This window comes from Neltuma alba, unplaced genomic scaffold (genome assembly GCF_004799145.2).
Source record: "Neltuma alba isolate B1F8T4 unplaced genomic scaffold, ASM479914v2 tig00006747_pilon, whole genome shotgun sequence".
In the NCBI taxonomy this organism is placed as follows: domain Eukaryota; kingdom Viridiplantae; phylum Streptophyta; class Magnoliopsida; order Fabales; family Fabaceae; genus Neltuma; species Neltuma alba.
In genome coordinates this window covers 149,185-169,748 of record NW_021634571.1, presented here as the reverse complement: position 1 = coordinate 169,748, position 20,564 = coordinate 149,185, and the positions used below count along the sequence as shown (strand labels likewise).

At 32.1% G+C, this 20,564-nt stretch overlaps 1 protein-coding gene across 1 annotated transcript; it reads right to left on the bottom strand.

Moving 5' to 3' along the window:
• Positions 1–2,527: 2,527 nt before the first annotated feature.
• On the bottom strand, positions 2,528–4,853 carry LOC114751102 (receptor-like protein kinase FERONIA). The gene has a single exon (XM_028939773.1). The coding sequence runs from the start codon at positions 4,572–4,574 to the stop codon at positions 2,748–2,750; it is 1,827 nt and encodes a 608-aa protein (XP_028795606.1). The 5' UTR covers positions 4,575–4,853; the 3' UTR covers positions 2,528–2,747.
• Positions 4,854–20,564: the final 15,711 nt, after the last annotated feature.

Sequence of the window (20,564 nt, the reverse complement as noted above, 5' to 3'; positions counted from 1 at the left end):
AATGTGACCCAACAATTTTATAAATATTGATGGATTTTCAAATTGATTTTGCATATACAGCCGATGTGAAAAAATATACTTTTTACATTAGTTATTTGTGTAACTGGTATACAAAATATTAAAAATAATTTTTTTAGAAAAAAATATTTACAAGTTTTTAGACTTATTTTTGATACAATCAGTCTAAAATATACTTTCTAAACTAGATATTTATTATAATTGATATAAAAAGTTTTAAAAATATTTTGTTTAAAAAAATAATATTTACGAGTTTTTAAAAGATGATTTAAAACCCAAAGATCTAACCTATTTTATTTTGTGGTTGTCTCTTCTAAATCAAACTTCATTCTCTTGTAATCTCTTTAAGTTTTTTTACAATCTCCTTTCTATACTTCATTCATCAGTAATATCAATGCCAGTCCTGTTTTTCATACTCCTATTTTTTGTGTTGTGACTTTCTTTTTGTGCTCCTCTCCTTTACAATGCATTATCTTCTCCATACTCGTCATCATCTTCAAGTTCATTGATTTCTCCATGATCATCAGCTAGAGATTCATGCTCATACCATCCAAATCTGTACTTGTTCATCCAGATCTGTACTCATGGTGTCAAGATTTGTGCTCACCACATCCAAAAAATCTGTACTATTTCAAGTTCTCATTGTGTTGTCATCCAAATACTTATATTTACATAGATCTTTATTTGTGTTAATCGCTGTCATCTTTGTTTCAAGTTTATACTTTTTATTTATTTATCTGTTTAACGAATAATTTTAAACTTTATCTAACAAATATATTTTTATTATACAAACCAATATGAATCAATATCATTTTTGCAAAACTTGGCTAGTTTTCTTATGATCTTATTAGATCTAATTGTTTCTACTTTTTACACTATTTCTTATTTGTTAGATTGTTTGTCTTTTAAATTCAAACTAATCAAAAAATTACAAGATATAGCCCTCAGTGTTTTAAGTATCTTTGGAGGGGGGTGGAGGGTATTTTTTGGGTGATGTACTATATATATATACACTCTTCCGATCCTTAATATAAGAGTTATTTAACTAATTTGATTAGATTGAGGAAGTTAGATAAGTTAGTTAATTATAAGAAATATGACATGTTTTTCTTAAAACACCATAATCATCTTCCTTAATATTCTCTCTCATTCTTCTACTTAATTATGGTTAAGAGAATATTCATAAGGGTAATTTAGGAAAGTTGTTAAATATGAAAAATAGGTCTTATATTTAGGATCAAGATCAACTTAATAATTAGGTTCTATATTAAAGATGATAGGAGAATATATATATATATATATATATATTCTTAGAGATCAGAATATGTGTGTGTGTGTAACACGCAGTTGTACACTTGCAGGGGTAGCTCTAGATGGACCGCTTTTACATTTATCTTCGGAGCCCCCCACCGCATACACCATTGGCTTTTCCAAACTGAATGCACCTTTCCATACGAGTTGTAAAGCGCACACAGGTGGAATTTCGGTATGCAAATAATTCAGAGTGGTACTTATAAATCAAATATTCATTAGACGGATATAAATATGTAGTACTATATTTCATGTACAACGGACATCAAAGCGGGTTAAATGCCGTCCGGATGGTCAAGCTTGGTTTGGATATTTATCATATTGAGCACTCCAAACTTATTAGATTTAGACTGTACAAATATGATTTGAGCGATTTAGATTTGATTTTTTTTATTAATAACTATTTTAACAGGTATGGAATCTGAAATAAAGATAATATCTTAACTATCATTTTTTAAAAAATAATTTTTTATTATTAATTAAAAATTTTAAATCTCAATCATTATTAGATCTAAACGGTCTAGATCTAATAAGATTAGGACGCTCATCCAAACTAATTACCTAGACGGTCTAGCTAATGAGCATGAAAAATAAAAAGACTATGAATACAGACACAATATTTTCAAAGATCCCTACCTTAATTCCTTTCAACCAAATTATATATGTATAGCTATGCCCTATCATATAAACTAGTTAATGATATTAATAGAGTTGTGAATATTATTATAAGAGTTGTCATTCACAGTATAAATGTTGAAAAAAATCCTAGCCTAAAAATCTGGAAAAAAAAACATATGGTTAATGGAGTTAAGGAAGTTGTAAATATCATTATAAGAGTTGTTAATTATGTTACAAATGTTTTAAAAATTGACAATTTAAAAACCTAAAAAGGTACATGTTTGATTGTGTTCATGAAGTTGTGAAATTGTTATAAAGTTATTAATCACATTACAAATATTAAAAAAATTCAACAAAAAAAAGTTACCAATCACTGAAACTTTAGTGCCTAATGGCCCACCTAAACTCCAGTATAGGTTGTCGAAAGCTGATCAACCAACTAGTGAGAGGGACTCAAGTTTTTTTTTTAAAAAAATCTTAAAATAAAATTATAAATTTTCAAACATTTCAAAATTCAAATTTAATCATCATGACAAATTTAGAATTTGTTAAATTCATGTGATCTTTAAGGATTTTGAAATTCAAAAAATTACTTTTTTTAAATATTGCCCATTTAAAACTATAATTATGCAGGCAACAAGTGCCTTTTGTTCGATTACAATTGTGCTTCGCAACTTGCTTGGAAGATTCACTAAAAACAAAACGATATTGTAGTGATGGGGCATGCAATTAATACCTTTGATATTGGCGAACACTGAAGGACCACACGAGGTTGTAAATGGCCACCACCCATTGAAAGCCTACCCTTCGTCAAAAGTAATCTCTTCATTCAAAGCTCCACCAAGCTCTGCTTTCTTTGCTCTGTTCAGTGTCTCCATCACAGACTCGAGGCCCAACATCACATCGCCCATGGACGGCCGTTCATTCCCATCATCAGCTAAGCACTGTAAAGCAATCTTTGTGTATTCCTTGATGAATGGATCCACCGTCTCATAAATCTTATTCTCATCGACACATCTTCGAACCCACTCTACAAGGTTTTGTTGCTGCCTCTCCACTGCACGAATGATAGGAGGCCTCCCACACAATACCTCCAGAAGGACCACTCCAAAGGAGTACACATCCGACTTCTCCATCAATCTTTGACACATGTAATACTCTGGATCCAAATATCCAATGCTTCCTTTTACTACTGTGCTTATATTAATGTTGGACCTCGTCATTCCGGAGGGTCCTATTTTGGAGAGTCCAAAATCTGAAATCTTGGCCATCCAGTTCTCGTCTATCAGGATGTTTGTTGACTTGATGTCACGGTGAATGATAGTGTTCTTCGCACCTGTATGTAAATAGTGCAATCCTCGTGCTGCACCTAGACAAATCTCCAGCCTTTGATGCCAAGAAAGCGGGCGATGATCAGACTCATAAAGATGGTCACGTACGGTCCCATGAGCCATGAACTCGTAAACAAGGATCATCTCATTGCGATTTGTGCTATAACCGATAAGAGACACTAAATGACGGTGTCGAAGTTGAGAGAGCATTTCAATCTCAGTTTGGAACTCTTTGAGCCCTTGTTGTGAACCTTCTCTGAGCCTTTTGATTGCCACAACAACTGAACCGTTGTCAATTTGGCCTTTATAGACATTGCCAAACCCTCCGACACCTATAATTAAGCTGTCATCAAAATTATTAGTGGCTGCTTTTACCTCGCTAATTGAAAAGCACCGACACTGATCAGATAATAACATTGAGGATTTGTTTATTTCTGACGTTGGTACTGATTTTGGTCTCCACCGGGAATTTCCTTCTTTGATTGCAGCTCTAGGCAATTGAAAATAAGCCAGCAAAACGATGAGAGATAGCAAAATGAAGCCGACAGCCGACCCCACTACTAGAGAAATTATTCTTATTTTTTTTTCTCGGTTCCTGCGTGAGGAAGAAGGATTGGAATCTCGAAGGTTATTTGAGCCACTTATTTTAAAAATTTCAATACCATTTAATAAAACATCTCTGTAAGTGCTTCTCGCAGCTGGATGTGGTTGCAACTTAATTGAAAGATTGAGCTTCTTCAAGCTTCCCTTGCCCTGCATCGATGCCGCATAGTCCCTATGGACAGGGACGTTTCTCTGACTCTTAGTCCACAACATCACATCGGCGACAGACTCCACCAAAGCATCATTTATGAAGATTTGGAAAACTCTGTCTCCAGCTTTTTCAATGTGTTCATCAAACTCGCAAAAATGCAATCTCACCATATAAAAAAACTCTGATTCAACTTCAAATTCCCAAGTCACATTAAATTTGGACGTTTCTTTCATCCCATAATTTCTGGCAGTCATGTATACTTCATCAGGTGCAAAATAATTTTGATCATCTCTGTAAATTGGATCTAAACCAAAACCTGCTGAAATACTTGTCGATCGCTCCCTCTCCAAGTAGTCATTATCCTGGTCCCAATAGCGAAACATGCCTGTGTCTTTATCGTAAGGAATCTGACGTCCGCCAGCATTAGCTCTGTACAAAGTCTCCAGAGCACTGTCATTCTGGACCGGAAACTGCATGTTTCCACCACTTAGCCGCATAGATTGTTGGTCATCAGGCTTGGTGTAGTACAGAAAGGGGGGCATAGAGATGATCTCAATCCCGTTGACGAAAGCGTAGGCGTTTGGATAAGATCCGTTGGGCTTGAAGGTTATGGTAAGCCCCTCACCGCGGTCAACAACGTTGACGCAATACTCTCGTGAAATGGTTTCTTGGCCAGTGACATCAGCGATGCTTGAAGCGTTGAAGTCTTGCAAAAGAGTGTGAGATCCTACTCTGACGGAGAAGAAAGAGTCGGCACGAAGGAAATCGTTGCCGTAGAACGAGGGGTAAATATAAAGGCGGATAAACTTCTGACCATCGGTCTTCACATGAAACCAGTAGGAGAATTCTGAGCGAGAGGCGAACGGTGTTGTAAGGGATTGTCTTCCCAAGTCCGTTGATGCTTACTGATGAGTTGTCGCCGTTGGAGTGTTCGATGAGAGAGAATCGTCCCGAGTCTTTGTCGCCAGTCCAGTTCCGGCCATCGGAAGAGGGAAAATTGCCGGAGCTACCGCAGTTGACTGAGAAATGATCAGCAGGAGTGTAGGATGCGCAGGTGGTGAAAAGGATTCGGAAGAGTAAGAGGAGAAACATGGCCGTGGTTGCTGGGTTAGTCATGCTGAAGACACGTTCTCGTTCAAGCTGCGCTCACATTAGTTACAGGGAAGAACCCATCCTGGTAATCGACAAACAAATGCAATGTCGAGAAGATAGCTTCATTCTCCGTACTGTCAACCTAAACACACCGCTAATGACTGGGGATAGATGATGAGAGTCAAAAGGTGAGGAATTCAAGCTGCAAGCAGCAGTGGGTTGAACTACTCCGAGTTTTGATTATGACCTCCAATTATAAAAAAAGCAATTATCTCGGAATAAGGAATTATTTTAATACAAAAATGGCAGATCTTTTGGAAATTACATCATCATCACCAGCGTCATTATTATTTTCAAATGACTTCAACGCATAAAGCTAAATATATATATATATATAGTAATATCTTGTTTTTAGTTTGAATATATGCAAACAATACAAACACAGCAATTTTTTTTATATAAACATATGTCGTGTCCGGTAGTTTTATACAAGGAGAATCTCACCAAAAAAAAAATTTACTTGTAGATATTTCATTTTTGTAGAAAATTTTTATTTAAATTTAGCAATTTTAAATTTCTTTTTGTAGGATTTTTCTTTTTACGTATTGATAAAGTATGAAAAAAAGGAAAAATAACATGCATGAACTACTCAAGGGAAAGCAAGAATTTGGAGACCATGAAAGCCAAAACAGGAGGAAAAAATAATTGGGCCAAATGATGTAATTATGAGCGAAATTTAAGGAGACAAGCAAAAATAAGAAGCATATTAGGGCAAAAGTGTAATTATGAACCAATTCGCGAAAATTTGAGAAAATTCAAACAAAATTCCTGAAAAATAGAAAAGGGATATCCAGGATAATTTTAAGGCCGGGGAAATTATTTAAATAAAGAATTTATTTGGCTAAAATACCTATTTTTGGGTAAAATTTTAAAGAGATAAATGTGAATATAATTATTAAAATTATATAAAGGTTTAGAAAATTTAAGTAAAAATTATGAATTATTATTTTTTGAATTTAAAGAGTATATGGAGAGGTTTATTTCCCCAAAAATAAAGTATATAATTTTAAATCTAATTTTTGAAAAATAAGAACTAATTTTCTTGAAAATTCAAATAAAAATAATTAGAGGTTACTATTTGGCCGGAAAATTTAGCCCTTGTCCAATTTTTTTCTTTTGTTTTTTTTGGGTATAACTCATAGTATCGTCATTTGTCAAGCCACCTTAGACTTAAGACTAATCTCTGTCGGGTCAAAAGCTTTAAGGTTAAAGTACTTGGCCAATTTTTATTCACATATTTAACCTTTATTCTATAACGAATATTATATAATTACTACTTTTATCCGATTTATAAGTTATTTCTAATTGGTTAAAATAGACTAAGGTGCACATTTGGTTCTTTAACTTTGTATAAAGTTTCAATTTGATCTCTTAACTTTAAAAAGTATACATTTGGTCTTTTAACCATAAAATCATTAGAATTTGATAATGATATTTGTAACAATCATGAATGTTTTGAAAATTAAACTCAATATGTTAGTATTTGAAAATATTTTATTAATATTTAAGATCTTAGTGTCATCATTTTTTAACAAATGTTAGGGTTAAAGGCTTAAAAATATACTTTTTAAAGTTAAAGGACCAAATTAAAATCTTGTACAAAATTAAAAGACCAACTATGTACTTCAGCCGTGAAAATATATAAAACTCTCCTGAATTTCAAGTCAGTCGCATATAATCTTCTTGACCTTTTAATTTTAGCATAGTATTAAAAACTGGACTAGACCAGTTGGGTTGGATCTGAAATCAGTCACCCAGTTAGTCCGATCGACCTCAAAAACTGGCAAGTGGGTCAACTCGGTGTAACCTGATCAACCTGGGAGAAACCTAGCTAACCTGACTGGTTTGGTAGGTTAACCCGGTTTTTTTTTTAAATTCTTTTAATGTTAAAAAATTATTAATTAGGGACTAAAGAATTATAGATAGGAATATTTTGTTACCATAAATCTATTTTGATATTTTGCTTAAATGAATATTTAGTGATTTTAATAATATGATAGTATGACGCCAATTTGTCAAGGGAATTGTAGGAAAAATGGAAAGAAAATATAAGTATATAATTATTTGTTAGAAATTCCAGGTATAAAATTGATATTTAGTCTTTTGGATAGCATGACGAGAATTTAAATTAATTTTTAATTTTTTATTTCTTGCCGGTTTGACTCCTGATTTGACTCCAATTTGACCCACTACTTTGATCAGTTTAGAGGCTGGTTCAGTTTTCTATACTATGAATAATAGACGTTGAGTCCTCTGTGGTTAATTTTGCCATTAAGTTATCAACAGAAATTGTCCCGTAAGATTTACAAGGATGACATGGCATCTCTGTAACTTAAAAAAATGTTAATATGATTGAAAAACAAACCCTCAATCTCTTTGCATTTCCTTGTGCAATATAACATGATTTAATTAAAATGGATAAAAATATTCATATTTTAATTATAAAAATAATATATAAACTTTAATGAGCGCTCATTTAGAAAATATTTATGCATGTCAAATTTTTTATTGAGAAAATTGGAGATAAATCCCTCATTGAAAAATTAATTGGCATCACTAGTCCAAATACATCCTAACTTTTTTGTGGCTTTTATAAAAGTCAATTCAAATATAAATCACATTACAATAATTGATTTTTACCCTAGTTCATGTTTGAAAAAGTAAGATAAAATAAAAATTAATTATCTTAACTTTTGTGTGGCTTTTTCCTAGAAGTTCATTTTCTTTCATGATGAATCGAAACAGGCTCTAAGCTACTTCATATATTGTTCCACGTTTGTCTCATTCCTCGATAGAGCCCTTTGCCTTCAAGTTTGGGCATTCCATGGAATTCGTCAAGCAATATCAATTTAATCTGTCACCTTCGTCCATATGGAAGACCTAGACATCCTTGGGTATTACGTTCTCTTCTTCGGATAATCTCAAATTTGAAATATTCATCGCCGAGTGCTCTGTGGTCTTTGGCCGGTTCACATCATTTGTGTGATGAGCTTGTCAAAGTTGCTAGTCAAATAGAAAGAACTTAGTCCATAGGTCTAGTCGGCAGAAATAAGGAGGATATAAGGATGGATTTGGGTTCAAGAATTGCATATGACATAGGATGTTCATTGATATTTATATCTTTTAAATAAATAACAAGTATGTTATTTCTTTTGAAATGTATCAATTGCATGAGATTGGTGGAAATATTTGTCTTATATGATTATTGTGAGTTTAAATGTTAAATAGATGTTTATCAACTATTATTAACTCTGTACATTTCACCTGATATCTCGCTAGCCCATGCTAGGGTATGTGATAGGTAGGGATTTAGTTACTAAGATGTTATCTTACTCCCATTGCTTTACCATTTTCAGGAAACAATACGTTAGAGGGACCTTCGAGAAAGACTCCTGAGACTCAATAGCTGTAGCTGACAGTATAGAGCTTTTGGACCTTATTTTATGTAATCTTTTCGTATATTACCACACATCACGACTGCATTCATTTGGGACTTATTTTACCTTCTCATATTTTTATGTCGTTTGACTTAGTGAACGTATTATACCTTCTATCTTTGGTTTATTTTGTCTGAACATTAGACTAGAGTGCTGGTAGTGGGCCCGATGACCTTAGATTGCATGTGATTGAATTATTGTGGATCCACAATGTGATAATAACAATTTTTGCAAGTTTAGTTATTGCTAGTATTGACTAATATAGTCAAATCTAAACTGCTATTATAATTTATCATTCAAAGGCGTATTGTTTTATAACCATGTTTGTCATTATTACAAATATAGGTTATTCTTTTTCTAACCATAATAGCCTTAATTAAAGTCGAATGCTTTTCTATTATGGTTAGCCCCTTAGTGATGTGATTGCTCTTAAATAACTATGATAGGGTATGTTTACTAGTTTTAGTCCTTTCTATCATGGTTAGTTCTAGTTAGTAAGTGGTGATGTTACATTGAGCAAGGAGATGATTAGAGTTACTGAGATCCATATACTTGCCACATGATATTATCTCCACACGGAGCTCTATAATTGACCACTATTATTGTCTTGCCTCTTCTTCGAGGGACCATGGCATTCCCTAGTTCTTCGAGGAGGGTCCACATCACTCATGTGGTGAGCTTATGAGATTAGCCAGTCAAATAAAAAGAACTTAGCCCATGAGTCTAGTCAACAAAAATAAGAAACATATAAGAGTGGATTTAGGTGATTGCAGACAACATGATCAATTACATGAGGTTGGTTGAAATATTTGACTTATCTGGTCATTATGAGTTTAACTATTAAATAAATGTCTATTAATTGTTACTAAATCTGTTTATACCACCTAGCATCTCACTAACACCATGCTAGTGTGCACGATAGAGAGGGGTTTAGTTATTGAGACATTATCTCATCCTTATTGTTTAATATTTTTCCAAGTAAAAATTTTAGAGAAGGGACATCAAAGAAAGCCCAAGAGGATTATAGCTACATTGGCAACTTGTAGCGCCTCCTAGATCTATAAATTATGTTGTTTACTGCATATTGCCACCCTAGGACAATTTGTATTTAACTTATTCATGCATTATCATGTTTTTGTGTCATTTCAATTATTCTGCTTGGCATGCATGCTGATAGTTAGCCAGAGGCCTAGAATTGCATGTGATCAGTTTATTATGAATTTATTACAAAATAAGGATAATAATATTACATAATAAGTTGGTTTATAGGACCATAATAGATTTGACTTTGTTGTTAGTATGGTTTGATTATAAAAAGTTGTTTCTTGAAATTACTCTAAAAAGGTCATTCTTATTGATTGATTTAAGAAGGTTCATTCATATTTAATAAGAATAAAATTTAAAATATATTAGACAAAGTTAATAAATTTTAAAACTGTTCTTACTTCACGTAAAACATATTGAAAATTACTTATAAATAAGATGAATGTGTAATTGTGTAATATCTTACTTGCCCAAATAATGGTTGGATAATAGCTAAGTAAAATAATAGAAATACAAATAAAGCATTGTATTAGACAAAATTTTGAAAAATTCCGGTCTTTAAGGGTAATTTTAAAAAAGATGTGCAAAGTTTTAGAAAATTCCTAAAAATTTATGAAAGAGATTGATATCTTTAATCATATTTGAGGCACGATCAAGCACCATCTCCTTTATCTCATATTTTACTTGCTGATTCATGTTACTTGTTGTTTCTTGTGCTTCTGTTACTTTTCGGATCACTGCTAATTATAATGTTTTTTTTGAAAGTACTAATATAGATTAAGTTGTATAGTTGTTTCAAAAGTTAAAACTCTATTGTTCATTCTTTCATATAATATGGATGGTTGAGATTTAAATTTTTATTTTTTTATTTAAAAAATATTTAGATAATCCAAAGTAAATGTAATCTTTTAACTATAAATTTTTTTAGAAAATATTTTTTCTATTTAAAAATTATCAGTTAAAAATTTAAATTCTAGATGATTAAAACTATATCTAAATAGTATAGATTTTACCGCAACAATGAGTATTATGGTGCTAAGCATTGTCATAAACACCAAAACTAGTTCCTTTTTACCTAGGGGTCTTTATCCTTCTTTTTTTAATTTTTTCTTATTTCTCATTTCTTTTTTTTTTTTCTATATTTTTAATTTCAGTTGTATTTAAATTTTATTTACATATTTTGATATTTTATTTTTACGTAAAATTATCAATACAAAGTTATCTATATTTAGTATATTATTTTCAATAATTTTGTGAGGTATATTAATATTAAGTGAGCTTGTCAACTTCCTATAAAATTGAGATGAGGTATATTAATATTACGTGAGCTTGTTAACTTCCTATAAAATTGAGATATTTAAGTGTTTCTTAAAATTCTTTTCAGAACATAATATGATGCTGTTGCCTTTTCAAGTTAAACAACCTACTTTTAAAATATTATCTAAAATATTATTATTAATCATGTGTATTAGCTTAAACTATTATTTGATGAAATATTTGATATATACAACAATTACAAAAAATATTTTAAAAAATGAATAAATATAAAAAATAAATTAAATTAAATTCTTATATTTAATATTGAATTAAACCTCAAACTAGTTGTCATGACAAAATGTGGCAATTTGAGTAAAAGCACTTCTGAGCCCCAAACCATGGTTTGGGTAAACTGATTGCCAAACATCTTGGTTTTTTGCATAACCATGGTTTCAGGCAAAACCTTGGTTTTGCAAAGCCAAACCAGGGTTTTACAGTAAGCAACAATTTTTCACTTCTAATGATAAAAAAATAGTTGTTGCAGTAATAATGAGTCCTGTCAGAAGCTCCCAATAGTGAAAAACAGGAAAACATTTTTTTACTTGTCCTGTTCTCCCATTATGCCTATTCTCAGCTTGCATTTGCCATCGCCCCTTCTGATATTCGACTGAGCATTTGTGCCACCAGTGAGTTGCGTCATCCCTTCCAAAATTCGACCAAACTTGTTGCCACCGGTGAGTTGCCGTCACCCCATCTAAAACTCGAGTTGACTTGTTGCCATCGGTGAGCTTATTGAGGTCGCGAATTTTGACGCTGGTGAGGAGTTGGCTTGCCAAAACAAGATCACGCATTGGGTTGCCCAATCCATCCATCCATTTCCTTCTTCTTCGGTGTTCAGTTAATTCGATCGTTGTTTGCTAAGGTTGCTATGTCTGGTTCCGTAGCTCAGATCCAGAATTTTAGGTAAGCTCTCTCCTCTTCTTCAGTGTTTGCTTGCTTAATTGACACCGATTGATTTTGTTGGTTGCTTTTGTTTCATGGTAATCGTGTGTGTGTATATGAGTATGGGAAAAATCTTGGTTGTGACTGGTTGTGGCTTCGTGTGTATGTGTATGAGAGACAGAGCATCATGTCTGTTGATCAAATCTGGGTTTTGGAGATAGAGCATGGTTTTTAGTTGTGGATGCTTTCGCTGTTGAAATTGTTCTTATTTTTTATCTTATTTTCCTTTTGGTGGATTTTATTTTAGAGACAGAACACTTGAATTTTTCTCTTTTGTGCTTGATGGTTGCTTTTTTAGTGTTCGAGTGGTTAACCGAAATATGTTTGGGATTTTGATTGTTGGTTGTAGTCAAATTTGGTCAGTTAACCGAAAAGAATTCCCCTAAATGCTGGAAAAAAAGTTATTATTAATTTTGGATTTCGATTATTAATGAGACCTCGTTTTGGTGAAAAAAAGCCATTATTTGTGGTTTATTGGAGACAGAGGATCTGTTATTTTGACTTGAATGTTGTACTTCAATTAACTTGACATGAATGGTATAGAACATGTAGCTATACTTGTTAAATACCATACCTGTTATATCATATCTCCGAACTGAATGGCATGCTTTTTGGGTTGAACTTGTAATGATTAAAGTGTTGTAATTGGTTTATAGCATAATGAGTAAACAAAATGGAAAAGTTTCGTGGGATATAAGAACCACAAAGGTCTTTATTGACTTGTGCATTGAAGAAGTTGAAAAAGGGGAAAGAAAAGGAACTAGCTTGACAAAGCCTGCTTGGGCAAGTCTCGGGGATAGCTTCACTGCAAAGACTGAGAGAGCCTATACAAAAATCTAATTTAACAAATTTGACTCTCCGCGAAAGAAGTGACAATTATGGGATAGGCTGCTTCGTGAGACAAGTTTAGGGTGGGATGCCAAAAGGAATACTGTTAGTGCCCCTGATGATTAGTGGGAGAAGAAAATAGTGGTAATCATTTAACTTTATTTGAGCTTGCATTTTCTCCGATGTTAATGTTTTTTGTATAATGTATAATATTTTTGGTCTTGAATGCGCAAGAAGTTCTAGGCTACGAGAAATTTAGAGAAAGAGGGCTTCAATTTCGGGTTGAATTGACTCAACTCTTTGGGTCTGTAGCTGCAACTGGACCACAGTCATGGACACCTTCTTCCATGACACTTCCAAGCGAAGGAGTTCCTGAAGATGATATGAAAGAAGGGTCTGGAGATAGTGATGAAATTTTGGGGGCATTAACTGCCATAAGTGGGGAGTTTAATTCAGTCACATTCAATGACAATAGTGGAAGGAGTGGAGGCAACACTAGGATGAGATAGGAAACCATTTATGGGGGTAGAAGCATAGGTGGCGGTCAACCTAGTAGCTCATTAGGGGTTAGAAAAAAGGGTGAATCCATGAAGAAGAATCCCACTACCACTATGAAAATAGCGCATGCACTAAGCAGGATAGCTCAATCAAATGAAATTGATTCTCAGCGTGAACATGAAGAGATTTCAAAAGCACATGCTAGGAAGCTAGAAGAAGAAGCACGTGCTTATGAGACGTCAATTGCAGGAGTCATAAAGCACCTTAATGAAGTTGATGAAGTTGTTGATGATCCTCATCTGTTTGGCCTGCACAACACTCCTTATGGACAAGCCAGCTGCAAGGGAGATGTATGTGGCTTTGAAGAACAAGAGGAAAAAACTCCTGATCTTCTTGAAGCATGCAACTAAGGATTGAGACTTTATTTGTGTTGCTTATCATAGTATTTGATTACTTTTTGTGTTGCTTAGAAGATGACCGTGATAATTTGCATATATTTTTGGGAATGATGTAACCAGCAATATTGTATTATGTGACTATTAAATTTCTGTAGGAATTAAACAACTTGTTTCCTTGTTAAATGTTTAGTAATTTCATATTAGGGTTTCTGAATTTTATGGCTATGTGCACAGGACAAGAAAAAAAATGGCTGATGAAATTAAAATTGCAGAAAAGTATCATAAACAACGGAACAAATGGGTTAATCAAGTTTGCAGTAGCGATTGGTGGATACGCTTCTCTTCATTTGTGTAAAGAGCCCCAGTATACAATTATTTATATAAGCAGGGCATGGGTAAGAGACGTTTTACAAGGCCATTCCACCTATTGTTATAATATGTTTAGGATAGAAAGGCAAGTGTTCTTCAATCTTTGCATAGAATTGCAACACCATAGTCTAAGGGAAACTAGAAATGTTGGGATACATGAAATAGTTGCAATGTTTTTAAATACCGTTGGCCATGCCCTTAGTAGTAGGATGCAGCAAAAAAGATTTTAGCATTCAGGAGAGACAATTAGTAGACATTTCTATAATGTCTTACTAGCATGCTGTAGACTTGCTATGTCTACTATTAAACTAAAAGATCCAACATTTCAACATTTGCATACAAAAAATAAAGCCCGGTGGTCGATACTGGCCTTTTTTCAAACATGCTATTGGAGCAATTGATGGAACACATATTCCATGCATTATTAATGCAACTGAGCAAACAAAATTTATTAATCGAAAAGGAAGAGTGACGCAAAATGTAATGGCAGTTTGCGATTGGGACATGTGCTTCACTTTTGTATTGGTCGGATGAGAAGGTAGTGCGCATGATGCTCGTATATTTGACCACACCCTTACAACTCCTTCCATGAACTTTCCCCATCCGCCTCAAGGTATATTTTAAATTGCTACAATTTATTTATGCTTAACTGTTAGAAAACAAAGTTTATTAACACCAATCATATATTTCATGTAGGCAAGTATTATTTGGTGGATGTTGGCTATCCAACACCCATGGGATACCTTGGTCCCTACAAACGGGAATGCTACCTCTCCCTGATTTTCGAAGGTCATCTGCACTTGAAAATGAGAATGAGGCGTTCAATTATTTGCACTCAAGTCTATGCAGCACTATTGAAAGAACTTTTAGAGTTTGGAAGAGTAAGTTTGCAATTTTAGAAAACATGCCGAGCTATGACTTTCCAACACAAGTTCAAATTATTTGTGCAACGATGGCCATACATAACTTTATTAGATCAACATCCATTTATGATCCTAGTTTCATTCAGTTTGAACAAGAAGGTTCTTATGCAGAAGAAAATAATGATGATGATGGAGTTGGATCTTCACATATGCCTTCATCAATAGAATCTTCATCTCACATGACTCGGCTTAATGACTCCATAAGAAATCAAATTGTTCACTATATACAAGAATAGTCATGTCCTTTTTATTTTCTTTTTTCTTTTCAGATAATGTAATGTGTTGTTAAAAAATAGTACTTGAACAAATATATTTCGTTGCAACCTCTACTATTAAGGCAATTAATATGAAATTCTTTTGTGTGGTTATTTAATTTTGTGAAAAGAAATTATGGGATTTCATCTTTAAAATCTTTAAGAAATAATAATATTTTTTTGTTGGCAAAATAAATCATTTTCCTAAAAACATATTTAATTATTTTATTAATATATATACACATTAATTTTTTATTATTTATATTATTTATGTCTTATTTATTATGTTGCCAAAATATATATTATTAACAAATTTATTACTTCAAATAAAAATATATTATGAAATATATCTTATATGTAATTATCATTTAAATTTATGTCCTTTTTAGTAATTTCCACATATAAAAAAGCACTTCTGACAACAACTATCCAAACATTTTCACTTTATCAGAATTATTTTTTCAGAAAATCTATTCTTTCAAAATCTATTCTCTCCAGAATCTATTCTCCACAAACTATTCTTCAAACCATAATTTGGCTTCATCCAAACACCCTTTAAGACATCCTATTATTATGCCCAAGTTAGGATAAAACAGTAATTTTAAAAAATTTCCGTCCATACGGATAATTTTGAAAAAAAAAGTGATATCCTTGTATTGCTGTTGAGCATGCCAACGTCCGCCCTAGCTCTACCACCTGGTGTGAACTTGCTTATTTTTTGGCATCCTGGTGTGAACTTACTTGTGCGTGGTTCCGGGCACCGATGGTTTACAGGAGCCAAGACGGGAGTCGTTGCAAAGCCATCCGATGGCTGCGCTATATACTACCTTGAATTTTGTGAGAGAGAAAGAGAGAGAGAGAGAGAGATTTATATATAATTTTAAAATATTAAAAAAATTAGTTAATTTAGTTATTAGTAATAAATCTGTGTTGACTTTCCTAAATAATTTTTATTTATCTAAATTAGAATTACCTTTAGGTTGAAATCTCTTATAATCAACAAAGATATATTAGGGTAAAAACTATAAATTTGAAGGACAAAATGAATCGATGTCTTATATTTAAGATTAAATCCAACTCTTAATTAACTCTTATATTGGGATGTTTGGGTGAAAATTAAACTATGGTTTTAAAAATATTTTTACAGTATACGAGATAAGTACTCCTTCCATTCCTTATTATAAGATCTAATTTTTTTGAATGGGTTTGTCCCTTTTTATAAGATATTCTTTGAGTTTATCTGAGCATTTAATACAATATTACATATTTTATCCTTAATTTAATGTATTTAATACATTCTCTTTCTTCATTTATCTCACTATTACTCTCTCACATTTATTCATTTATATATAAGGGTATATTTAGAAAAAAATTATATTTGCTACATATTAATTACTTTTAACTAATTTTAACTATTTTTTTAAACTGCGTAATTTAGTTAAAAAAATCTTATAATAAGAGACGGAGGAGTATATAAAAAAATTTTTATCTTGCGTAAAAATACGTCTGACTCTTCTTATTCACAACAGGGACACTATCTTGCTGGTTTCGTTTGCAGCTGGACGTATTTGTGTTCTATTGGTACTGAAACTCATATATGAGTTAACTTTATAGAGATTAAAACCAAAACTTGTTCAATCTATATATTTTCAATAAGTTTTGATTTTAATTTATATACTCATCTATATATTTTTAATAAGTTTTGATTTTAATTTATATACTCAACAACGTTAACAGCATTAACTAAAAGTTAACATTGTTAAATATCGATCAAGTCTTTAGGAAACAATAGGGACAAAAACTTTTGATTTAAAACTACAACAAATAAAATCAAAATTCAACCAAATGGTAAGAACCAATAATTATATTAATTCATGAACTAATCTCCGTCTTTAATATGAGGTTGACAGAATAATTAATGATAGTTTTTCATTTTTATTCCTTATTACAAGGAAGAGATGACGGTTTTAAATATAGGAGGGGAAAAAAGAGAATTTTCTGATCACTTTCTTTAATAAGAGTAAATAGGTAACTTTCATTAATTTCAAACATATTTAATAATTTGACGAATGAGAAAGCTTAACTAACTTTTTATATTGTTGGTGGTAAATAGTATGTGATAGGCATAAAGGAAAGAATGCTGGTAAAAAAAAAAAGGCATAAAGGAAAGAAGGTAGTAAACAAAAGAAAATTAGGAGGCAACAAATCACAATAACTTTGCATTATCACATTCAAACCTTTGTCCCACAATAACATACATATATTCAATTCAGATCAATGATATTAAAGTTTCAAAATACAGTTGTAAAGAGAATATGTCATCAAAACAATCATTGTACAAGAACTCCTTTAAATATAATCATTTTTGTGTCCTTAATTAAAATATGAAGCAATGAGTCCAAAATTTGCAATATACATATATATCTTTTTTTCCTTTTCGCTAGAGTAATATTTATATATCACTTCCAATCTTTAATATAAGAATTAGTTTAAGAGATTGAATTTTGTTTTAAATATAACACTTCAATCAATTTTGTCTTTCTCTCTCTCTTTTTCAAAATACCCCTATTAATTGTGAGAGATTCCTACAAAAATGTAGTTCCAATTCACATTATTAAAGATGATAGTTTAGGAAGGTCAACTTATATTTGTGATAACTAACTAGCTTAATTAATTTTTTTAATATCTTCAAGTTTGTCATGTAACCCTTATATTAAGTGTTAGAGGTAGTATCAATCACCAATACATACGTCAGCTTTGCAATGTATTCAAATTATTAATTTTTAAAGCTTTAAAGAATATGTCATCAAAGCAATTACATAACAAGATAAAGGGCCTGTTTGGAACAGCTTATAAGTAGCTTATAAACTGTTTTTCAATAGTGATTTACGGAATACGAGATAAATATATGAGATCAGTTTTCTCTCAATTTATATAAAACTAACTTATACAGAATTTTAAACGCTCTACCAAACGGGGTCAAAAAGTGCCTCATCAGAGAGGTTGCTAGAGACAAGAGAATCAAAACATGGAGGGACTTAGATTTGTGAAGGAAATAATGATGACGAAGAGAAGGTAATAATGATGATGATCCTTATTACTGCAGATTCAAGGATGATCAGCAACTTAGAACAGAAAAACTGTCAAATGTCAACAATGGATTGCTCACCATCATGACGATAATGTGGCTATGGATGATCAGTTCAATATGGTTTCTCACTTTGCCAGAATGCTTTATGACCATCACTTTTTGGCAGGACAAGTAGGCTTTTTTTTCCCACTAAATTATTTTGCAAGCAATACTGTTCATCCTAAATTATTTATTAAAGCATCTTTTTACATACATTTCATATGTCAACATCGCTATCACCCTTAAATTAGCAGACAACAATATGTGTAACATTGACCTTATTAACTCCAAAGATTAATCATGTTGTATTAACTCCCTATTAAATTCTTTAGGGTCAGTTGCTTCACATCATTGAATTTTAGAATGTTAGTTTTGCTCATCTAGATTATACATGAAAGTAAGACAAATTATTTTTAAATTATACATGAAAGTAAGACAAATTATTTTTAAATTATACATGAAAGTAAGACAAATTATTTTTAATGTTCGACGTTAAAACTTAATGGGACAGTATCAAATAATTTTATCATGAATGTCAAATTCTAGAGACCACTTGTCATTTCTAGTTGTAGGAGTGTGATTCAATTCTAGTGTTCAAAATCTAAATATATAAAATTTTGTATTTTCATTTTGCGTTTAGTCACTTAACAATATTTAATTCTGTACCAAAATTTTAAAATTTATAGGAAAATAGAATTAGGTCCCCGTAATTATTTTCATTTTATCATGTCCTTATAGCTTTAACTAATTTTAATCAAACCTTTGTAATTTTTCATTAGGTCTTATTTTAATAATATATAAAAACTACTTTTCTACTTATTTTATTGTTGTTTTTTTATATGAAAACAATATATTACCAATAAAAGAAAAAAAAATGTTACATATTAAATTCCTTGCCTTGACCAGAGACCAATTAAGAGGTCGTAGTCTAGCAGATAAGTACAAAAACACCATACAACCCAACATGCAAGAAAAGAAAAAACATAACAGCAACAAAAAACAAATTACTAATTTTTTGTTTTGAATAGTTAAGACATAAATAAAAAATTGTTAATTATTATCCATTTAAGGATATATAGGGCATGTTTTTGAGCTTAAAGTAATCTTTTATTTTAAATAGTTAGGATCTAAATAAAAATTTTATTTTGATTATTTTTATTTATCTCTTATAGTAGCTTCTCATATACCAAAAAGAACATTAAATGAATAAAATTTGTTACCTTTGCCCTTATTAAACGAGTGATATATTTTCTCGCATCCATTCCTTTTCTATTCACCTTTATAATCAGTATAAACAAAATTAAAAATAAAATATTAAAAAAGAATATAAGTAAAAAAAAAAAAGAGTTTCAAAATCTTCTACCGCGACTCACAGAAATAAGCCCAGCATGTTATTTATCATCCGTAATCCAATTAAGAGCTGCCCGACATTTGGCAAAAAGAAAAAGTGCCTGATTAGTAAGTGCAAGTTAATGCCCTGACCTGAAAGTCTGAAGAAAGTGTCGTTGTACCTTCCTACAATCAAAGGGGGGAGAGAGAGAGAGGCTCAGCTTGTGAACGAACTGAAGAACATATCGATGATGAAGAAAGCCATCGTCATGATCGTCTTCATGACGATGATCATGATGCTCACAGCAAAATCAGGAGGAAGCATGAACTCATCAGAGAGCAGTGGATTACTTCCTCGTTTTGATGAAGCTGATATGGCTGGGCTCATGAGCCCTCATCACTTTGCCAGGATGCTTTATGATATCAGCTCCGTCACTAAAGGTACCAACCAGGGAGGCAAACCAGCCGCCCCGTGTCCTCAAAGTCAAAACGGCTTCTTGCCTTTTCCCTTCCAACAATCCTCTACGGAGCCCTTACTGTGACCTCAGAAGTAGAGATCCCAAATGCCATTGAAGATAGAAGACATCCATATATCTGAGGTTCTCAATGCTACTGGGCTCGTCATCATCTGCTTCTTACTTATTCCTGTGTTTAATTCGTGTTCACTCAGCCCCCAAGAAAAAAAGTGCTACTTTAATTACACTCATTTCCTCCTTTGTTTTCTAAAGAGTAATTTCATGTCAAACGCGGCTATATATGTCAGTTTGAATCCTTCTGTTTATGTACAATATTATGCATTGCTTTGTATGTATATGTTGCATTAACTAGCTCGGTCTTCTATGATGAGGATGCTTGTTCCATGTGCTGATAAAATGGATTGTTGATATATTTAATACCGAGAAAAACTATAA

Bases quoted from the DNA above. Each gene is read 5' to 3' on its own strand.
- LOC114751102 (XM_028939773.1), bottom strand. From the start codon at position 4,574: ATGCCCCCCTTTCTGTACTACACCAAGCCTGATGACCAACAATCTATG.